Source organism: Aquila chrysaetos, chromosome 2 (genome assembly GCF_900496995.4).
Source record: "Aquila chrysaetos chrysaetos chromosome 2, bAquChr1.4, whole genome shotgun sequence".
In the NCBI taxonomy this organism is placed as follows: domain Eukaryota; kingdom Metazoa; phylum Chordata; class Aves; order Accipitriformes; family Accipitridae; genus Aquila; species Aquila chrysaetos.
In genome coordinates, this window is record NC_044005.1 from 71,006,935 (window position 1) to 71,029,994 (window position 23,060).

The 23,060-nt window shown below is 41.4% G+C and overlaps 1 protein-coding gene across 4 annotated transcripts; it reads left to right on the top strand.

Moving 5' to 3' along the window:
• Positions 1 to 17,516, top strand: AKIRIN2 (akirin 2). 4 transcript variants are annotated; one of them, XR_003927111.2, is made up of 6 exons: positions 1 to 684; positions 11,778 to 11,921; positions 12,524 to 12,658; positions 15,393 to 15,586; positions 16,448 to 16,519; positions 16,836 to 17,516. XR_003927111.2 is itself a non-coding variant. In XM_030040419.2 (5 exons), the coding sequence occupies exons 1-5, from the start codon at positions 477 to 479 to the stop codon at positions 16,844 to 16,846; spliced, it is 570 nt and encodes a 189-aa protein (XP_029896279.1). In that variant the 5' UTR covers positions 6 to 476; the 3' UTR covers positions 16,847 to 17,516. The 4 variants fall into 4 exon arrangements, 2 of the variants coding, with proteins under 2 accessions (XP_029896279.1, XP_029896266.1); XR_003927110.2 differs by having other exon boundaries at positions 6 to 684; positions 12,509 to 12,658; XM_030040419.2 differs by lacking the exon at positions 15,393 to 15,586 and having other exon boundaries at positions 6 to 684.
• Positions 17,517 to 23,060: the final 5,544 nt, after the last annotated feature.

Sequence of the window (23,060 nt, forward strand, 5' to 3'; positions counted from 1 at the left end):
TTGTTATTGACGCCATATTGCTGGTGTGGGAGTCACAGAGGGAAGCGCCGCCGCCGCTGCCGCCCGGGCCCCGCCGCCATCGCTCGTCATCGGCGGCCCCGGACCGGGTAGCCGGGCCCGGCCCCGCGCCCCTCGGCCCAGCTCCCGCCCCGCCACCGGCCGCGGGCGGAATTTGGCCCGGCCAGGGCAGGGCGGCCGGCGGAGAGCGGGGGATCCAGCCGGCCGAGCCGGAGAGCCCGCCGGGGGGGGGGGGCCGGGGCCGCTCCCCAGAGAGAGGCCGACAGGGTAGGCGGCGGAGGCCCTGACGCAGCTGCCCCCTCCTTTCCCTGCCGCCCTCCCTTCCCTCCCCCCCAGCCCGCCCCAGACAGCGGGGAAGGCGCCTCTGGGCAGGGCCGGCTGCCGCCACCGCCGCCGCCGTCTCCCCTGCCCCTCGCTCCGAGCCCCCTTCCTCCGCCCCGCCGCCGCCGCCCCGCGCCATGGCTTGCGGCGCCACTTTGAAAAGGACTCTGGATTTCGACCCGCTGCTGAGCCCGGCGTCCCCGAAGCGGAGGCGATGTGCGCCATTGTCAGCCCCGGCCTCGGCCGCCGCCTCCTCCTCCTCCTCCTTCGCTGCCGCCTCCCCGCAGAAATACCTGCGCATGGAGCCCTCGCCCTTCGGAGAGGTGTCGTCCCGGCTCACCACAGGTGAGGGGAGGCGGCACCGCCGTGCCCGGCAGTCCCCCGGGGCCGGGGAGTTGGGGGGGGGTGTCGGGGCGGCGGCGGGGGGGACCTCGGCGGGGAGGGGGGGGGTGGTGGGTGCGGAGGGCAGGGGGCCGGGAAGGCGACCGGGGCGGGGGAGGAAGAAGAAGAAGAAGAGGGGAGGGTTGGGTGGGTCTCGCGTCCCCCCTCCAGCCATTTTCTGTCGGGCTGTGTGGCTGGCAGCGGCGGGGGCCGGGGCGATCCCTGCTCGGCTTGGCACCGCCGCGGCGGAGACACAATAGAAATGGCCGTTTGCAGCAGGAGAGGGGGAGGAGGGACGGGGAGGAAGGGGAGGGGGGGGCGGTTGAGCCGATGCGGGCGGGTGGCCATAGGAAAGGGGGTCGGGGGCGGGGGGGACGGGACACGACTGGAGAAAGGGACCCGAGCGGGGGAAGGCGGGGGGGAGGCTTGATCCGGTGCCGAGGAAAGGGGGAGGCCGGCTTTGCTCGCGTCGGGGACGGGCACGGAGGATTTTTTTTTTTTTTTTTTTTCCTCCTCTTTTCCACGGGTGCCTGGATGTGGCAAGGAGAGCCGCAGGGGCGAGTCAAGCTGCGGAAACGCTGAGGGGGGGCGGTGGGGGGGTGTCCGTCGTGTCTGCGGGGGCGGGGATGGGGCTGGGGCTCGCTGCCGGCCGGCGGCCGCGGCCCCTCTCGGTGGGGCCCCCATCGATCCCTCGCAGCCATTATCGGTGGGTCGAGCGTTGCCCGAGCCGAGGCGGCGGCACCTCCTCCCGCTGCTCAGACATCGGGGAAGGGGGGGGGCCGGGGAGGGAGGGCGGGGAGCGCGGCCTGTCATCAATCACCCGCAAAACGCCAGTGGGAAAAGGCAAAAGCAGATAAAACAAAGGGGGTAATTCCGCTTCCAGTCCCTTAATGCGTGCCACCGTCCCGGGTGACCCGTTCTGTGGCATCCTTAAAGTTTTGTAGGAAAACCGAGCGATGAAAGCGATTGTGTGCAAGGGTGAGAGTTGCCTTTAGGGCAGATAAAATGGAACCGGGCCGTCTCCTCGTCTCGGAGACGTCGGGCGAGAACGAAACCCTTTTATATTCCTGACGTGTGAGAGATGGGTCAACTGGTGGCCCTAAAAGCTTCAGGTCAGCTTGTGTAATTGTTGTCAATTAAAAATCAACCGAGTTCCTTCTACCAGCGAGTAGGGAGAGAAGAAAGGAATGAATCTTGGCTGGGGACACAGGGCTGATTGGCCCTTGCTACGGTTAGTCTAGTGGGTAGCTTCCAGTAATGCACTTAAGAACGGTTAAGCTCGCAGCCATGAGTGGCTGTAGCGCTGAGGTATGGATCTGTGTCCTTTGTGTGCAGGGAAAAAGCCCTCTGCAGTTGTTGCAGCCGAATTCCTTCTGCTGTTGCGTTCGGTACTCGCTTTTATACAAAAGTTGGCCCCAGGTTACTGCTGGTATTGCCGAGCAGTAAGTTTGAATGTGTTTTCAAATTGCCATCTCCTCCATGTAGGACAGTGCCTTGTTTTGGTATTCTTGGTTCCGAAAACTGTACAGCAGAATACGTCTTTTTTACAGGTTTTAGTCAAATAATAAAAAACTGCTATGGAGAGAATATATAGAGGGCATACAAAGTACTTAAACTTGGCATCAGTGCCTTGGTATTTTTTTTGAACCTCTAGGAAAGATCTTGAATGAGTCAGCGGTCTGGGATGAGAGTAGTGATGGATGGCACTCCCTGGTACAGTGAGGCATTACATATGCTTTGAGAGAGATGTTTAAAATCGTAATTAATTTGATTCTTTTTAGGAGATAAGTGTTGCTTCATTGCAAGAATTTCTTTTGGCTTGTTTCTTTGGGATTTGGAGAGCTTAGGTTATGAATATTTAATATAAATATTGTCTGACCAGTAAATGTGTATTGCTGAAAGGAGAGAAATCAACAAAATTTTCAGCAGAGATAACCTACAGCAGTATTTGAGGTAATACCTAAACTCCTATCTTAATGATTCTGAAGGTCTTAAAAACTGAAATGTTACTGGAATTGAGGAAATACAGGCGTCATCTTCCCTTGAGAAAATCAGAGGTGCAGGTGGTAACCCATGTGAAAAGGTGATTCTCTACTGACAAAGGTGTGTTTTATGTAAGCCATTTGTATAGTACAACGAAAAGTGAAGGACACTACATCAAAATGTCTCTGACAGCACTTGAATGCTCCTGAGCAAAATTTGAAGCATTTATAAATTGTGCACATTTACATGGGTTTTGCTTAAAAGCTCCCTCTGTGGTTTCTTTTACAAGAAAAAAAACTTTATATGGTGCTAGTGCAAACGCGAGTGTTAAGCAGCTTGCTTAGTTTTTACTTTCAGTTGAATTTACGGGTATTATGACCTCGTGTATATTTCATTTCGACCATCAGCGAGCAAAATAGAGCTTATCATTTTAAAGGGGCCACTTGAAAGATTGTGTGGGATTCATCTCATCTAATTTTGTAAATGTACATCTGACCTAATAATTTGTGGTTTTCTTGATAGTCGGTTGGAAGAAACAGATGGTTTATTCTAGAGCTCTGACTTAGGATGAGGCAAAGTGTGCTGTAGAAATATGGATTGCTTTCCATTGACTGTAAAATGAATTTACATGACTATTTCTGATGTAGATGTTTGCATTTGGGTCAGATAAATCTTGCTCTGTGTGCGAAAAGAATTCCAGTCTGATTTTAAAAGTGTTCCCGACTGAGTCACTATTTTGTTCCGTTTTTATATTGAGAAATTTAGTAACAATAGCCAGAATTCAGTTGACTTCACTTATGGTTTTCTCAGCATGTTACCGTAATGCTTAGGTTTCCGGCACTTAAAAAGTTTCTGTCTGAATTTTGTTTAATGAAAATTAATGGTCATACGAAATCAGAGCTCTGGATATTAAACCCGATGCTGATACTTTATATTTTTCTTCTGATACTACATCCTGGTAGTGCTTAACTTCACCCAATGGAGACTATATCAGCACCAGAACCTCTTAGTGGTTAATCATTTCAAAAATTAATTATCTGGAAGCAGAATACGGATTGATTGAGGAGGGTGCTGAGAACTAAGAATACAGTGTGGTAATCAGATGAGAAAACAGCTGTCTTTGTAGAGTGGTCATATACAAATAAATGATATGTCTGTCTGAGAGAGGGTAGGCTTATTCAAGATGAAATTTGTCTCTCACAAGAGTGTTTTAATGTTTTGTGGTTATTTGAACAGCTGTTAGGTCACTTCCAGTTTCTCAATGAATTTGGCAGCCAAACTGTAGTTGTGGCTTTACCATCTATATTTTCTGTGGAATTGTGCTTACTGGCTTGAGCATGCTCCGAGTATGTTTGCTAATTTTTCTATACCACTGTTTGCATCTAGAATTACGTTTTCAAAACTGTGTCCACTATAACCCATGCAGAACATATCTGCCTGGCATAAGACGGGTTCAATTTTGAAAGAGTGGCTCCTCTAAGGTTAGTTTTCTACTGCTTGAATACTACAGATGAGTTTTACTTTCATGTAAGTTATAGCTATAAATGAGACTGTTCTGTATGATAAGAACAACGGCACTTGGGTCTGGATGCCTGTGCATAATGCATTGTATGTGTTCAGTTTCCTCTGAAGCCCTAAGGGTGCTGTCCTGTTCCAAAGCTGTTAAGTGAATTCTGGAGGGTGAAAGGAGGAAGCAGCGGAAGTATTTTTTCTGTTCTCTGCTGGATGTCTTAGAACTGTTATTTGCAGTTTTACCCTGATGAAATATTATATTCTGGGCAAAACTATGAATAAACTAGTTGTTTGTTAAATTCAAAGGCAGATCAGTGTTAGAAAGCCTGCATGTCTGGATATTTCTACAGTGGGAAATACAGTCCAAAGAAATGGAGGAGGGGTGGAGGAGGGAGAGAAGGCATTGACCCTAGGGATTGAAATCTCCTAATTCATGGTACATAGTAACTGAGAAGACAAACTTCCATACTCATCCAAAATCAGAAGTTAACTTGCACCTAGAACTTTGTAGGATCAAAAAGAATGTTGTATTTTAAAAGTTTGTGAAATTGCTTAAAAATCCACAAACTTTTGCATCTGCACATGCAGTTTTTCCTCCATCTGAAACATTCGTCTGCCTCAACACTTCCCCAGCAGCTAACTAATGTTTGCAAACCAAAAATTGTAGTGGGTGGGGTTACTGAGAAAGTCCTTCAACTCAGGTCAATGGTTGCAACCCAAGCAGAGATAATGTCAAAAGTTTGATGGAATATGGAAACTCTTGAATTTATGCAGTATTTAATGATGAGTATGCATAATTGGTATTTGCTGCTCTAATGGCAAGTGTATGGCAAACATCTCTAGTTAAAGATGGCAACTAGAGTTGGTTGTGAGAGTCCCTCTCTCATGAAGGACTCTTTACAAACAGAAGGTAGACAAATTTGTCTTTAATGTATACCTTTTTCTGTCACAGAATAATCTAGGAATAAAAATTGGTTCTAATTAACACAAATTTTCAAAGTTAATGCAAGAAAATGACTTTGACCTTTTTGAATAGGAAGAACTGTTAGTCTTCCCTATAGGCTGTCCTCCTGTGACCTTTCAGTTGCCCTCTTGAGCAAGCTTAACTACTTCTGTCTGATAACGTGGTCAGACAGTGGCCAGTACAGGTTTGGCTTTTAAATGAACAGATCTGCTGGCTTTGGAATGTGACATATTAGTAGTGCTGCATCTCTTTCTGCTTAATTTCTGTTTTGTTAACATTTATCTGCATGTGTATTTATGGCTAAATTATCTTGGCAAGATGCCAAGTTTCTCATTGTGCTCCAGTATTGCAGAAATCATTAGGATTTTAAAAAACAAAACATTCCCACCCCTTAAAAAAAAACACCACAAAAAACCCCAGCACATAATGGCTGCATCTGGACTTGATAATTTAATTTATATGAGAAATTTCTATATAGATGCCTGTGGTGACTATAAATGTTAAATACCCTTGGTTGTAGATGTCATAAAGTGTTGAAGCAGTTTTTTGTTTCAGTGGCAAGTCTGATAAATGCAATGTGACATTTTTTTATGTGTAGAGAAAAATCTAATTGCTGTGTCTAATACATTTTGCACTGCTTGATTTATTTTTCATTCCTCAACCCCTTGATCAGGAGAACTGGGATTTCCTGAAATAACACATTTGCAGAATGAGCTAATGCATATGTGAGCATCCAGCTTGTTGTGGGAGAACCAGAACCTTCATCAGCCTGAGATCTTGACTAATTGGGTCTCGTGAGGTGGCCAGCTCTGTGCCACAGAGTCCATTATGAGCTGCTTCTGTCCGTTCTGTAGCTATAGACGCTGGCTGTGAAGTGTGAGCGTGTACCCGTTAACCAGTGTTCTCTCTGGCTTAGAGCATGCTCCTCTGAGGTGAGCATGATTTCCAGAAGTGTACCTTCTATTGCTGAAGTCTAACAGACCATGCCTAATTAAGAAACGTAACTGGACTGACTGATGTTTGTGACCAAAGCGAGAGAGTAAGAGGAATATCTGGATTATTTTAATTTCTGTCTGTGCCTGTGGATTCCCTGGTTGAATAGATACAAAAAGCGAAGAATACTGTTACCCATTGCTCTGCTGCAGCGCTGCCCTTAGGGGAAGCTAGCTTCTTAAAATTAGTCTGGTGGGGACACCAAAACTAGGAATGTGGTAGCATCAACTAGATGTTGAATAAGGGTGATGGCCTAATGGAAATGTTACAGATTTGAACTAGGACAATGAAGCAGTTTTGCTTTAACAGGAGGTGAAATCCCTGAAGATGTATGCCGTTGACATCAGGATAGCATTTGATTGATTCACTTAGAACAAATCTCAGGCATGGTTCAGGTTTGAATACATATGATTAATGGTGACATTGCAAACTGAAACCTGAGCTTTAGGTTCCATTTCGGGCCAGGAAAACTGCTACTCTGATTTCAGTCTATTGAGTCACCTTCCTACGTGTTTTGCCAAAGTTCCCTTCAGCTAAATGAGAGAAGCTAGGAACTGAGATGAGAGATTGCTAGTTTAAAAATCAAGCCAAAAAAAAAAAGGGGGGGGGGGTGGGGGGGGTAATCCTTCAGGGGAAGCAATCGGCACCTTCATAGTCGATAAGCAGTTATTAAAATGGAGAAAATAATTGTTTGCCTTGTTACCTTTTCAAGTTGAACTGCTGTTTCCCTTGTACATAATTTCTAGGTAATTACAGGTCAGGATGAAGTAATTAGATGACAGAACTTTGAAAAAGAATAACTTGCCTTTTTATCATGAATTAAAGGAAGTAAGAAGAAGACATCACTCCTTGGAAATGAGTATTTGGCTTTGTAATCCATTAGTGTGACAGATCATATTTCAGATGTCAAACTTGAATTCTGATTTGTCCCCTTGGCGTTTCATCCTCTCTTCATTGGGTGTGAAAGCAGCTGAACTGTGAAATCTTGGTTCCCTGAATCATATCTCACGTTCTGAAAGAAGACTGGTGTGAATGCTGTCCTTCATCTTAATGCAGTATTTCATGAACCTATGTACTCAACTTCATGCTCTTCGTACACAGAGCTCCAGATAAAAAGAGAGTATTTGTGCATTTCATTATATTCAGGTGTATTTGACTGAATCCCCTATGTCTTTAGTGGTCATGGTGAGACCATAGCAGTCTCTGTCATTCTTCATCTTAGCCTTGAACCTGAAGGAGAGGGGGGCATTTAATACAGTCTTGTGTAACTGGCTGGGATTCAGAGTCATCTTTTGAAATGTCATTTATGAAGTACTAATTCATTTCGGTGTGTTAGGAGCGTGGCTTTTTCTTGCTACCACCCTAGATGCAGCAAGCCTAATTCTCACGTTCAGTGCCTCTGCCTGGTGTTTCCTGTTAGCTAGCTCTGTGCCTTCAGAGGCACCAATAACCAGTAGGAAACACTGAGCACAGGGGATAAAGTGAAATTAAAAAGAAACTGAGGATAGGCCACGGTGGTGTATGTTTGATCATATTAAATATATTCCTTTTGTCATCTCATAAATGAAATTACTGCCTGACGTACAATGTCTGATTTGAACTTAAGCACCTATAAGGTGGATGCAAGTCTTTATTTAAAACATCTAATGAGTTCTAATACATACGAGGCAAGTTCTCACTTCAGTTTATAGAGAAGCTCACTTAGATTAGATTTTCTTTAATGAGTGTACTTTCAGATTGTAGATTTTTATATGTATAAAATAATTTGTTAATTAAATGCATGTCATTGCTGAAGAAGGCAATTTGGGCCTCCACATTGCAGAACACATAAAAACCCCTGTCCTGTGTTTGACACTAGTTAAATGCACATTTTAATTCAGTTGTCAACTGCAGAGAGAATAGTCAGAGCTAATTGGAAGTAAGGGAGGTTAAGAAACTGAACTTGAAAAGGCAGGAAGGTTTTCTGGAAGCAAAACTAGGTTGGAGAATGAGATCTGCTAACTCTAAGCTTTGTTTAACTAGGCCAGAGTTTTAAAGGGCTTTACAGTTAGATGTCTGCCATATAGGTGTTGTGCAAAAGTTGTCTGGTTTGCACGGCTTTAATATTTCATGGCTTCTTTCAAGTGCTGAGATGCTGTAAAAACTATTCTGAACAGGATCTGTTTGTTCATCAAACATACTTTTGTGGATTTATTAAGCAAAACTCTAAGAAGTAACTCGGTGCGTTTAAACAACTTTTCTTACTCTCCTAGGTTGCTTAAAAAAAAAAAAAAAGACAAAACAATTCCATTTGCTATTCAGATTTTCATTTAAAATCAGTCATAAATATTTGTAAGCTTACATTTCACTTCACAATGAAGTAGTTTTGTTTCAAGGCAAAGTTTTTATGCCACTGTATGTTAATAAAAACATCTACTCAGTCTTTGCTGCTGCAAAAATGTGCCTGCTTAATCTGAAGCATTACTAGCCTGATCATTCATGTGAGAAGTCATTGAACAGTTCAGTGCTACATTAAACTTGTGTTTCTTGACTATTAATCTCCATTTTACAAATGGTGGAAATGGGGAAGTATGAAACTTTCTCACAGTCATCTTGCCTACTAGCAGCACACTACTGAGTAGAGGTTGTAGTCCAGTTCTCTGTGCTGAGCAATAATGCCTTAAATCTTGTAAGTTAGACTAAATAGAGGAATACCATTTACCAAACCAGGTTAGGTACATGCTCAAGAAGTGTTCAGTAAGGACTTCAGATTTCAGGCTTTTTTCTTCTGGTAGCTGTTTGCAATGTAGACAGTGTATTGTCATGTTTAAATAGTCCCCTCCTCCACTGGCTTTGCTTAGTTTTATACCTTTACCTGAAGTTATAGTAATGCAAACTGTCAGAAGTGGTTTTGTCAGGACAGGGATCTCCCAATGTATCCATCGGTGGTATTTCTTGAGATTTTTGATTTTCAGAGCAGGATTTGAAGATGGAAAGTTAAAAAGTGTTGCCAGGTTGGAAGTAGATGAAATTACTGTAATACCATTGAGACTTCTGTGTCTGCAATTCAATATAATTTGGAATAGAATCATGTATCCTTGGTGCACAGATCTTAATTTTCTATCCCAGTTGTTAACTGTTTTCCCAAAGTCAGTACCTGATTTCTCCGCCTCCCCTCCCTGTTCCCCACCCCCTGTTGCTTTTGCTCCTTCTATTCTGGCTGGTATTTTAACATTTTCTCTGAATCATTTCTGTGTAATTTGCAGGGGTTGTTAGGGAGGAAACCTGGTTGATAATTGCTGTTTCAACTCTTGCAGTTTTATCCATTGACCAGAGTCTGTTTAGGTTTTTTTTTTCTTAATGATTTTGGTGGTTAATGTGGTTTGAGAATGTTTCTGCAAAAACATAATATAAAGAAGAGCTGTAGAGAAGATTTTTATCAAAGTTGTTACTCCTGAAATTTGGCTGATGTTTTTGCAGTTCATACGGAATTTGGAAAGTATGCCCAAGACCAAGCAGTCATAGTGAAGGATGCACATGGTCTATTACATTCTTCAGTTAATGTAAATACAGTGTGAATGTTTGCAGTCATGTTTCTCATAGCATAGACATGCTTTAGGACAGATGTTATCTTAAGGGCTAATTTGGTTCCCACTGAAAATTATGCAGTATTGCTTTAGCTAGAACAGCATTTGATTCTGAGGGAAAGTATTATTTTACTACCATAATGCTGTTGAGTAAAAATGTTGCAGGGCCATTCTCTGACTGATGCAGTGTGTATGCATGTGACAAATTATACATGGGATTCTATTTAATTTTGGAAGCCTGACTGCATCTTGGTTTAACCTGGTTTATGTATTTCTGTACCACGCTGGAGTGTAGTATGTATCTTGCCCTATAAAAAGTATGAATCCTCTAGCCACCCTTGAGTACTTTTTTCACACTTTCTCATAGTTTCCTTCTATTAATTTCCCTGCTGTGCTTCCTTATTACGTCCTCTGCATTTGCTGCTTCTTTGAACCAAGTTATTGATCTCCCTTTATGGAGTTGAAAATTGTACAAGCACTGTAGGCATGGGACTGAAAAGGTATAAACTGCAAGGCCTTCATCAGTGGTCAAAATCCAAACAAGATGCTTCTTTGCTGAAAATACTGGTATTCCTGTTGACTGGAAATGGTTTCCTCTCTTTTTATAAATTGGAAGCCCCCAGAATGACTTACGGAATTGAAGAACTGCCATAATAGTTAAACCTCTGAACTAGGAATTGGCAAATGTTTGCTTCTGCTTGGTCTAGCATAGGCTTCAGCCACTGAGTTAATAAGCTGGTAGTGAAGTTACTTGCTTCGCATGGTTGCTCGCTAGAAAATGTTCAAATATGGAACCTCAATAGCGTACTGTTCACAAACCTGAAAATTAGTCGAGAAGTTTTCATGGTATTGTATTGGCAAAATGCCAAACAGAATCGGGAAGGTACTGAGTGGAGTCCTTTGCAACTCTGACATGATCACATGGATTTGTATGTCTCTGAGTTTTGGAAAGCTGTCTTTGCCAAAAGTCTAAAAGTCTCAGTGGAAGCCGATCCTGTAGGGAAACTTTTAAAAATGCATTCAAGCATTTGAAGAATTCTTATAAAGAGAGAGTCTTCAGAAGTCTCTTTCTGTGAAGGTCTCCTGTGAAAAACAGAAAATGGCTTTTTGTTTGTTTGTTTTTTCTTTAATATTTTACATTGCCAGAGGCTATGCAGTTAGGGCACTGATGCACCTGAGAGCCTTTTGGTACATGGAATTTCAGAGAGAAGGCACACAGGATTGGTTGATAGTTTTATTGCAAGGATTACTTTTTTCCCTGTAATTCTACAACAGAGATTAAATGATTAAAAGCACTTGCTGTATTTTATTCAGTGCAATCAAATGCTGAACTACATATTGCCATACTCATTTAAAAGAGACTACTGATCCATCCATTGTGTTTATTTGGATAGATCTGAGGCTGTCAAAAATGTTGTGGAAGGCTTTTGTATTTTGCCCGTCAGTTTCCAATTCTTTGAGATTTTAAGCAGTAGCTGCTTTATGCATGTTCTGTCAAAATGGTGTTTTCCTCTTCACTTTGCTGTCTGTATGCCAGTAACTGTACAGAGAGGAATGGTGTTTCATGTACATGTTTTATACTAGAGTCTTTTGTTACCTTTAACTGTATGAATGATAAAACACTGTCTGCGGGAGAAAGATGACTGCAAATTCCATGTATGAGGGGAAGATGATGAATACCAGTAGAAGTGCTATAGCCTGATTTTCATCTGTGTATATTGTATAATTGATAGTTCCTAAATTTTAACCTTATGCTGTTTATTTTTGTTAACAGTACTCTGGCACCAATACCTGACCTTAACTAACAACATTTTTGCTAGTGTTCTCCTGGTGAAAACAGTCTGGAGTTACCTTTCTTTTAGTTAATTTCATTGTTTGTGTCTTGGGTAAAACATAGTGGGGTTTGCAGGCCATGTTTTAGGAGTCTAGCTTTTATTATCTGTTAATTATCTACAGTGTTAGGTGTTTGAGTGGAAAAAGTTAAGTGAAATGCTGAAATGTAATTATTTTAGGCTTAATTTTTTTTATTTTTCTTTTAGAACAAATTCTGTACAACATAAAACAGGAGTACAAACGCATGCAGAAGAGGAGACACTTAGAAAATAGCTTCCAGCAGACAGATCCTTGTTGTTCTACTGATGCACAGCCACATGCATTTCTTCTTACTGGACCAGCTTTGCCAGGTACCCAGAAAATTCTGTGTAATTCCACTATGTGTTTTTAGACTCTTGTTTGTGTAAATAATTCTCCCTAGTTATCTGGTGGTTTATGGCACCTTCTCATGAGTTACTGTTGGGTTTTTTTGGCAATACTAGCATTGATCTGGAAGATTGTAGCTTCTCATTTTAAAAATCAGTAGGACACAAAGCTTGCGTTGTTCTCAAGAGACCATCCTGCATACTCTGCCTCTGATATTGTAATAGGCTTTTGCAAAGCAGCTGTCTTTGCACAAATACGCTATACTGTAATTTTTTTACATAAAATAGAAGCTTAAATTTGTAAATGACAACTGCCATCTAAGTGGCATTCACAGTGTTTGTGTAACACTCTTGGTGTTTTGATACCCGTGCGTATTATCCATTGATACCTGTCTTCCTTTTGAGTGTCCAATTTTACTTTAGTAGTAATTAGAAGTGTTCAAATGGCAGAGAAAGACTTCTCCAAATGTTTTGTAAAGTTCTTTAATGTAAAAGATGTGAAGAAAACTGATAAAAAATGGTTCCGAACTACTCGTAAATGTAAATTGGTATGCCCAAATATTTAATCTTAGGTACTTCATCTGCAGCATCATCACCATTGAAAAAAGAACAGCCTCTGTTTACTCTCAGACAAGTTGGAATGATCTGTGAACGTTTGCTGAAAGAACGCGAAGAGAAAATCCGTGAAGAGTATGAAGAAATTTTGACCACAAAACTTGCAGGTATATTATAGTTCAAAATAACGTGTTAAGTTGAGTTGGAAAGCTTAAAACTTTTTCTGATTTTTGTGTTACGCTGTATTTTTTTTCTGACCTAATCTGATTAAGGAATGACTTTGCATACAGGACAGAAAAAAAAATGATGTGTAGTCTCTTTGATAGGTTTTTTTCTTCTATGCTGCCTTGGACAGAAACTATGACTCCTGGGTATTACTAATCAATGGAAACAGTGGTTTTATTTCAGATAGAACTTTCTCTTGCTATAATGTCTGAATTGATCATTTCCTCATTTTTTTTTGCCAGAAAGACTTTCTATTCTACTGGCTTAAGAGCTCTTTGTGAAGGACTTTTTTTCTTCCTGCTTGGGAACTGACTTCCTTTTTCTGGAATTTGGCAAGATGACAGTACCTAAGGTTTCCTTTTTTCTTCCCAGTACTGACCATTACACTGCTGCCAGTGGTGTTTGGTATCTGCCTGAGCGTCAGTAGTTCAGCTGCATTTCTGATGCTCTGTGTTGAATTGTTGTATTTTGCACCATTCAGCTGATATTTTTGGCGCGTGATGCCAACTTACCTTTCCATAAGGATCATGTTAATGTCAGCATTGTAAATATGACCTTTCTTTAGTTGTTGAAGTCCTCTACTTCATCTTGCTAGCATTTGAGCACCTAAATTCTGGTGCATTCAGAGGGAGGTGTCTTCACAGTATGATTCGGCATCTAATTTAATATTTAGTGTGATGATAATGAACATATGAGTGCATTCTTTGGGGGCAAACCTGCTTTTGAATACCCATGGCTGTTCTGCTTCCCACCTGAAAACACATCAGAATTAAAGTTTGCAGATCTCTTCAGGTGTGGGAATAAGACCTTCTGCAGGCATGCCCATGCAGAAAGTCGCCACACTTGTGTCAGGCTTGTGGGTGGCCTGTGACAGTACTGTCTCTGCACCTGAGCCTCTGTTCATGTTCTGTGCTTGCTGATCTGCCATTGCTATATAAGAAGTTCCTATAGTTCTAAGTCTTTCTTAAATCTACATCTATTTAGAACTGTAACTAGAGCTCTAAACACTTCTATTGCTTTGGGCCTAATGTTCCATTTCTATGTTTTTTCTTTTTAACCTGCTTCAGACTGATGAATTAGGACTCCATAGAGCTTTTTTCTTCTAATTTATTTATGTTGGGAATTGGGTCATTTCTTGCATTCTCTTAAATGCATTTCAGTTAGCAGTGATCATAATAACCATTTGAAGACCAGATATATTTACATTTGTTCCAGACACTTTCTGAGTGCAAACTTGTAGTTCTTTACAAGCAGGAGCCCCTCTGGCAAGTTCCTTACATGTGCTCCATCTGTCAGTCCCGAAGGGAACATTTTCTTTTTCAATTTTTGGGAAAGGAAGGGGGATGGTTTCTGTTTGGGGGGTTGTGGTTTACAGTGAGATGAGTTAGGTTTACTTGTTCTTGTGATGGTTGTCACCAAAAGAGCTATTAGAAAGATTGTGTTACTGCATCCCATATATCAAGCCGATAAATCTTTTTCATCATTATGGGAATTCAGAAAGAGAGACTGCCAAAAGAATTTAGAAATGCCTTACATAGAAGGCCAGTTATGTTTTTCTGCTGACAGAATGATTATATCCCTTTCTAAACTTTGTACAATAAGGTGATACTCATTCTTACAAACTAGTGAAGTCGATGGAAATGTAACTGGAAATTCTGTAATAGATCTCAGTTGAATAGCTGCTTTCAAGTGACTTAACTGAATGTTTCGATCTCAGATATTTTCCTCGTTCATTTCTGAATCATGATTTTCTTATAGGTAGTTATCCAGATACTGCCTTTTTTTTTTCTTCTCCCATGTTCTTTGTGAGCAGAGTTGCATTTTGTGCAGAGTGAGTGTTTGATAAGTGGAAAACTCAGATCACCGTAATGCCCTGATTTTCACTCCTGCGTCTGTTACCTGAAACTGCTGTATTAGCATGAACTTGGGTTTGCAAGACCCTTTGCAGATTTTAAAACCAGAGAAGGAGTATAAGGGTTAAGTTAGACTTCAGTTTGAAAGGTTTTCTAGAACCTGTTTGTGAAAAGCAGCTTTTTATACTAAAGGTCAGATTGTAGAGTGTGGTAATCATATTTGTATTCGTATCATTTAGCCTCCTTTTGACTTAAAATAGTTAGAACATACATGATAAGGGATGCCAGTGATGTAAATATCTTTACAAGCGTTCACTTAAATTTTCCAGCAGTTCACTGTAGGTTGCTCTTACCTTTGGATTGCTTAACTTTCTGAATCCGAACGCCACAAGAAGGGATTTTTAGTAACCATGGATTCTTTAAATTTCCAAAGCCCTAGTTTTCACAAAGATGATACAGTGGTGTATGTTGACTTAAACCTTTAAAGAAGAAAGCTTGCATGTTGGCTTCTGGCCTTTAATACATACGTGTAGGAAAAGTTCTAGTTGCTGTTATTTTTGGAAATGGTTTCTGGGGAAGAGATCCTTCAATCTGCTCTTTGTGATATTCTGTTGTTTGGCTAAGATCCTCACGTGGCTGCTGAAAAGCCATCAGTCAGAACTACAGTGAACAGAGGTCCTGCTTGTGGGCAGAGGGGAACTGGCTGCTGTGACCCTGGGCCCCTTCCGTCAGGGATGAATGTCCTTAGATCCTTGGGTCAGGTCCGTACTTTGGGCTGCTGCTGCTCTACTTGCTGATTACTGATACCCTGTTTACTTCAAAGGTGAAGCTCATCCCTGCAAGAGGATGGGGACTTTAATGGGGCAAACCTGTGGGACTAGGAACCACTACAAATCTAACTGCATTTTTGGTTGAAGATTGCCTTCTTTGACCTTGCCCTTTTCTCAGAACACCCCACATTGCTGCACATGTATTTTTCCACAAGGGAGGAAGGGGAATGGAGAGGAGCGGCATCTGGTAGATATTACTCTCCTTGTTCAATTTCCTAATTCTGAAAGGTGATATCCTGCTGATGAGTGCAATATTAAAACTGAATAAAATACTGCGAATGTATTTGTATGTATGCGTGTATAGAAAGAATAATCTTTCTGGGAAATAACTGCTTAGGTCAAAGCCAAATTAATATGTTTGATATCTGAATTTCAGATTACACAGTAACTGTTTTCATGAAGTCCACAGTCAACTATATGTCTCCTATTGTGGCTACTTTTATGATTGGAGTTAGTCAAGTGTTAGTCACTTAGCATTTCATCCTTTTAGTTTGTTGTTTGCTTTTGATTTTCTGGTGGTCACCAAAAAGAATTTCTAACTCCGTAGCAAGTCCCTTTCCTGTACTTCCGTGTCTCCATTTCATCAAATTAATATTCTTACATCTGGTAGTGATAGGAGCAGAGAGGAGTTACGTTCCAACCCTAGCACTGACCTTAATGCTGTGTTTGCTTAACTACTCTGCCCCCATTATGGAACTCTGAAATGGGCACACCTGATTACTTCAAAGTACAGTGTCTGACGCTTAGCAGGTGTTAGGTATATTGAGGTCTTTGTGTATGTGCAGCATAATTCTTTTTGAACATATTACTGTCTTTCCCGTTACAGAATTTTGTAAGGGAAAGTCTTTTAATTAAGGGGACGTGTGCTGCATTGTTCTTGGGGTTGAAAAGGAAATAGCAGCTATGAACTGTGTAAAGTCACTTAAAACTATTGTTAGTGGATGTGTGTTTAACTTACATGATTTCTATGTACAAAAAAGTAGCCTTGAATATTTTCAGCTTGAGTTAAACTTGGTATACTCACACTTCTAATGCTTCATGCTTGCAGAACAATATGACGCATTTGTGAAGTTCACGCATGATCAAATCATGCGACGATATGGAGAACAGCCTGCCAGTTGTGAGTATCTATTTCTTCTGGTTCCTATAGCAGTGTTAAATTGCCAAACGTTCAATAATTTAAATGGCCATTGTTTGTTGTTAAGCTTCAGCTAGGCCCCAGGTTACAATACTTTAAACTGGTAATATGGAAGACCAAGGTTGAAAGGAATGCGTGAGATAAAATGCAGCTTTTGTTTAAAACATCTAGAACTGTCTCCCATAACATGCTGGTTTTTTGTTTTTGAAAGCAGGTTTTGATATTGCCATAGCAGGTTTGTGATAGAGCTGGCATTTGTTAACTCCATCATTAACTGTTGTTTTTTGTCTCTTTCCAGACGTTTCATGAATCACACTTTCTGCATATGTGGGCTGCCCTATACACCCTGTTTTATTGTTGCAAGCTGTCCCAGTAAAGACTTGCAGCAATGCCATATTTTTTCCCCCTGTGAACACAGGTTATTTCAAGCTTTTGTCAGTGGCAACCACTCTTATGCAGCAACTGGTTTTGGAGTGCTCCCTGATGTCAGTACCACCTGGATGTGGACCTTTGCTACCTGTAATAATACCAGTGGCCTCATTTGCTGTATCATTACAATTTGGCTTCTTATGTTAAGTTTGAAAAAGTAAAGGATTAAAGCTGGTGTTCTAGAAGTTGCCCTTCACTGGTTGTGTAAATAAAAAATGTAGAATGACACTTCTGACTGAAGTTAGTGTGGTTTTCATAACTGTGCACTACAACAAAGCTGTAATCACAGTTAAGTTAGAATGTAATCCCAGGACAATTTTAAGCAAATAGCCCACAGTACTGCCTGTGAAATAGTGAAGGAGGGCATTTCTGTATTCCATGACTTTTTTGGGGGTTAAGAATGGGTTTATATGATTTCTCATTTTTGTAGTTTTTATTTATTCTATCAGTCTTTAACAAATGTTTATTGCTGCAATTTTTCAGTGTATCATTGTTTTACTGCCCTTGTAGTACTGGAATTTAGTTGGAAGAATAAAACATTTACTTCTAATCTGTTTGTTTTTAATATGCAGGTGGAACTTTTGCTGTGTATGAATAAACTTAAATCTGAGTGTTTAAATGAAAACTTTATTTACTAGTGATAGTGGGTGGGTCAGAATTTTCAATCAGGAGAACGAGGTGGATGAAAATCTCAGGTAATTCTTCAGAGGCAAAGAAATCTTCCTTAAATTGGCTATATTGTTTCCTGTTGTGGAAGCATGTTTGGTACAGAACTGGCAAGGAACTGTTGATTTAACTTGCTGCAGCTGACTCAAACAGCTGCGCTTGTCTTGTCTTCCTTCAGATTTAAATGACACATCAGAGGAAATCTGTTCATAAGATAGAGCAGGCGCTTGCACCACAAGCTGGAACTACGTAGGTATTGGAAGAGCTAAAGGTGTGTGATCTTTGTGTTCAGGGTTGAGGAGTTTGTTGTTGGATGCATTCAGCTGTTTCCAGACTGCTGTATCAGTGCTGGCTGCTGCTGTCTGTGTGATTCTGAGTCTCGGTGTGAATTACTGAAAAGTTACTACATGGCAAGTCCAGATCTGTGTGCTGTGGGGTAGAAGTATTGCTTACCAAATTACTTGGGTTATCTGCTCTGGGGACCTCAAAGCAGTTTCAAAGTAATCCTTTGATTATAAACTGTTGTCTTCTCTAACTTACTATCAACTTCTGGTTAAGTGGAAGTCTGTTGTGTAATAGATCTTTGTACCATTTCAAATTAATGGAAGAGTTTTGGTTGAAATGTAATTGAAACTTCAGCTGGTAGGTACACACATTAATTGGCTTGTGCTGATGCTTATGATACCAGAGAAGCTGTGTGATGAGCTGTAGTTCTTAGTGAACTTCTATTCACTTAGTATTGAGATTACAGGTTCAGAATTAGGCACATCGCCACAGTATCAGAGTGTTTTCTGCTCGCTTTCCTGAAACCTATTTTACCTTAATGCTTGGATTCTCTTTACTATATTTTCAGAGTCTCACAAATGGGAAGTCTGCTAGACTCCCCTCCCAGGTCTTCTGTTACTGAAGATAAAACTATCAAGGGCTGTTAACTTCTGTTGTCTGCCTCAGGGTTCTTGGTCCCTCTCCTTCCTGCTCCTCATTTTTTGACTTCCTTTTATTGTTAACTTGCCCAGTGTAGGAAAACCACCGCTTTTAGACAGACCACTACCCAAATTCCAGCATCGTCTCCTGTATCTGCTGTGTTCTAGAAGATCCTTGTTCTGACTTGATAGAAATGTATGTATGCCTAACTGATAATTTGAGATAGGAGAGTAGAATTAAGATAGCAGCTATTGTGATCATCTCTGCATCTCAGCTTATCTTTTCCTTTGGGATATTAAGAGTTATTATAAATAGGAAGTGATGTCATGTTAGCACCCAGCCACTCCTGTGTTGCTCCAAATTAATGCATAATAAGCAGTCTTCTGGCAGATTAAATATAATGCCACCATGGGTGCTTATGCATCACAGCTGTGGTATGCTTAATTTGTGCTTGTTTTGAAAAGGAGGTTGCATTCTTTGAAATTTTTCATTTTTTAACCTGCTGCCTTTTCTGTCTTGGACTTTAAACTGGCTCCCTTTTCTAATCTCAGTGCCAGTATCTGATGTGATGAATTTCACTTGAAAGGCTTGTTCTAACTTTTTCTTTAGTAGGGAAATGGCTGGCTGCTTGATTGCTGATGAAAAAATTGGGAAAATTGGGGTGCTGTGAAGAGCAGGCTGGTGCTTAAAACCAAACCGGCTTTGAAGAGCCTTTTGAAAGGCTTTCGAGTCAAGTAGAAATGGGTAAGATTCAATAACTACTCAGTTCGTGGCACTACATTTTGTGGTGGCCGCGTTTAGAGTATTTTTACAGTTTTTGTGTAACTGCAGTCTGTCCAAAAGCAAAGTAAGCTAAACAGAGCGAAACCAAAGATCTTGGTTAACCCGTTTTTAAGGTAGTGATGTGTCAGTTCTTTTCAAGCAGACTGTGTACTTAAAAAGCAGCAGGTATGTCCTGACTGTGTGTTGATTTTTGTGTCTAGATGTGAAAGTATATAACCATAAGGTTATTCAGCATTTTTCAAGGTTGAAAAGGAAGGAGATTCAAGCAATCTTGTGTGCTGATGCTTGACATCTGCCTGTGTACTCTTGAACAGCAAGACCATTAGCAGATTCTGGTTAGAAACTGTTTTGTGAAAGCTCTCTCCGTTCCCGAGTTGGGAATTGGGAAGGATTTAGTTCTATGATTCCACAGTGGGGAGGAAAAGAACAAGGCTGGTAAAGTATTGAGAGTTTATGCTCTTGTTGTGAACCAGTATGGGAAGCCTCGTGACCTTTGTATGGGAAGCCATTCTCTGAGATGAAACATGTGAGGGTGAATGTTTGGCTTTTACAGGCACCTGGCTTATTCTTTTATTTTACTGGTGTTGCAGGCTCCAAGATAAAAGAAAAATTACCAAGTTTGTGTTTGAGACCAGTAGTGCAGTAGTGTAAAGAGGCGTCAAAGAACAGCATCTGTAACAGTAGGGAAAAATGGTAAACTATTCAAATGAGTTAATTTACTTTCAGGTCTGATTTTTGGCAGTAGTTTTCTTGAAAGATGTGGCTACTGAAGAATACAATACAGTTATCAGTTCAGAGATGAGATTTTACATTGTTACAGTTTCAGAGCTAGCACCACAATACAAACATAGGCTTTTTTTTTTTTTTTTTTTTTGGTCATGTTTGCTTTCTATGAACATTGCAGGCAGAGAAGGTTTCCTGGAGTATCTGCAGAACATGGTATTACTATGCAGACAGTTGTAGAAACTAAGATTTTAAAATTACATATATATATATATATATATTTATAGGCAGTTGAAATCTCCTGTATGTGTATTTCAGCTAAGGTATATGAACACGAGGGTGAGTTTGGTATATTTACAACAAAAAGTAGTAAAATAAGTTAGAGGAACCAAATGTAAAATTCATACTATATAGCCAGATTATCTGCAAACAGAAAGCTTGGTGTTACTAGACTCCTAGCACCAGAATTCCATTGAAGGAGGAAAAGCACAAGCTGCTTTTTCATAGCTGTAGTGTCTCTGCTGTTACTGATGTTGGTTCAGAATTTAGTGATGTTAGGCTCTTCCCAGGCAGCTAGGACTCTGACTACAAAGTCCAGCCTCTGAAGAAAGGGAAACTAAATGAAATTTATGACCAGTTCTGTTTAGTTTGTGTTTTTAACTGTCCAGCCTTCCTACCCTCCTTGCTGAAGAAAATGAAATTACACAGCACTTCCTGCATAATTTTAATCAATTATTTCCCCTTTATACATTTTACAGTCTGAAGTGCCAAGTACTGAATTAAAACCGTATATAGGATAGCAAACATGTGACTTTAAGCTTCAAAATTTGTTACTAGTTGAAGAAGTGGTCATTACCTATTGATTTTTCTGTTCCAAGGTCATGTTGCCTGCATATTTGGGGATTAAAAGCCACACGCTGTTGAGGCTTACTTCCCTTTATTTCCAAGTGTTTTACCCTCTGAAGGTGTTAAAGTCAGATGGTGTGTGCTTATCTTGCATTGGGTGGTTAGGGTTGGGGAGGCTGCAGGCAGGTGGCAGAGGACAGCTGTGCAGAGCACTTGGCTCTGTGTCCTCCTCCAGATCAGTGAGACATTCGGCTGTTTTGCTACTCCCTTTCATTTGTCAAGTGTAGTGGCAAGATAAATAGGTGAGGTTCAGGGCAGAGGAGAGCTATTCAACATTCTGCTCCTACTGAAATTTCTCGCTTCCCTCGCTGCTGCTTGAAAGCCTTACATACAAAGACCACTATGATACAGGTCCCCTAGCCTGGTCTCTGGAGTGAAAGATGGTGGAACTCATTTGCCCTGTGTCTTGGTGGAAAAGAGGAATTTTGCAACTGCTTCACTAAGATCCTAAAAATTCTTGCTCTGAGTTTTCATCATTGTGTTTCCCAAGTTGTATGTTTAGGCAGTATAAAGGCTGATAAACTACTTGTCCTCCTCAGCCTCTTAATTTGTCTGGCAACATTTAGAACTGGGCCCTCCCTTTAATGCAGCAGGAAGTGTTGGTGTGTCTCTGCAATTACAGCAGTGGGGAAATACATGACTCCTGCCTTCTCTGAGGGTATTTAAAACAAGCCTAACCTATCTTCCATACATTCCTGGCTAAACAGCCTGGTAAGTCACAGGTTCTTGTCATAAGACTTCCCCCCACCTCCCCCAGGACAGATCTGGTTTGTGCAAGTGATTCAATCTTTCATGCTCCAGGCTATCATTTTCAGCTGTTTTGAGTAGGCTGAAGTGCCAGTGCAACCAAGTGGGAGCACCTGGATTCTAGTGACAGCTGAACACATGCACTAAGAGCAGCACTTAAATGCCTCAAGTAGAACGAAAGTAAAGTCTGTCATCCTTTCTCAGTCAGCTGAGGAAGTCTGGGAGTTTTTTGGAGGTAAATACAGTCTTTTACAATAAACTCAGTAATCACCATTCAGCTTTTAAGTAGGTGGGGAGAGACAAAGTCCAAATATTTTTCTCTTAACTGCCGCCCTTTCCTAGGTGATAAGACTGACCTGAAGTCTCCACCCATACCACTGAGGTGCATGTGTCACAGTCCTCAGGACAGCTCATCAATGTATGGCAGACATACATGGTGTTCTGGAGGGAAACACAGCTTTTACCCTTTGGTTTCTAAGGCTTTTTTCCATGTTTGGAAAATGTCGGATGCTGACATCAGCATAAACACACTTGCTCTCCAACCCTGGTCTGAGGGAAGTTGAAGCTTAATGCAGTAAGATCTGCACTGTAGCTTTTGAGTGAGTGTGAAAGAAAAAAGATGGGGCTGGTTAGGACATACCCATGTTACTCTGATATCTGGAATCAGGTGTGGGTTTTTCTTAACAACCTCAGCTTCCTTGGGGACCAGAACGCTGGCAGTGACCATGGGTTTCCAGCTCTTTGGCAGAGCACTTTATTTGTGGCTGTTGTTACAGTATCAGGCAGCAGCTGTGAGCCATTCCAGTCCAGTTCGTACAAAGGGGACAGCACTGGTAACCCGTACTGAGGTGTAGGCACTGCTCCATCCTGGCAGAAGCTCAGAGTGCATCCTGGGCTCACTTAGTGCAGAGGGCCAGGTGGTTCACTGAGAAGGTTCCTTGACTGAAGAGCTGTCAGCTGAGCAGTGCTTTTAACACTCTTGGCCAACAGTTGTTATTTTCACACAGCTGTTTCCTTTGTTTGCTTCCTTTCCTCAGCAAAGAGAAAAGTTACAGTGTGTACTTCAGGTGTGGATTTTACTACCTTTGTCCAATGTGCGTGAGTTCCATGTTCTCATTTAGTCTATGCTGACACAAGTTCCCCTGCCAGCAAACATCAGCTAGTATTAGTCAAGTTTGCTAGAAAAAGGGAATGATTTAAACAGTTTGCTTTTGCTTTTCTCAAAGAGCAAAAATCTGTATCTTCAAAATTATTCTGTCCCTTTCTCTTCCTCATGAAGGAGTTTTCAGGGAGTTATGACCAGTTTTGGTTTGAAGAACATGCAGCAGAGGCTGAACATGGAAGC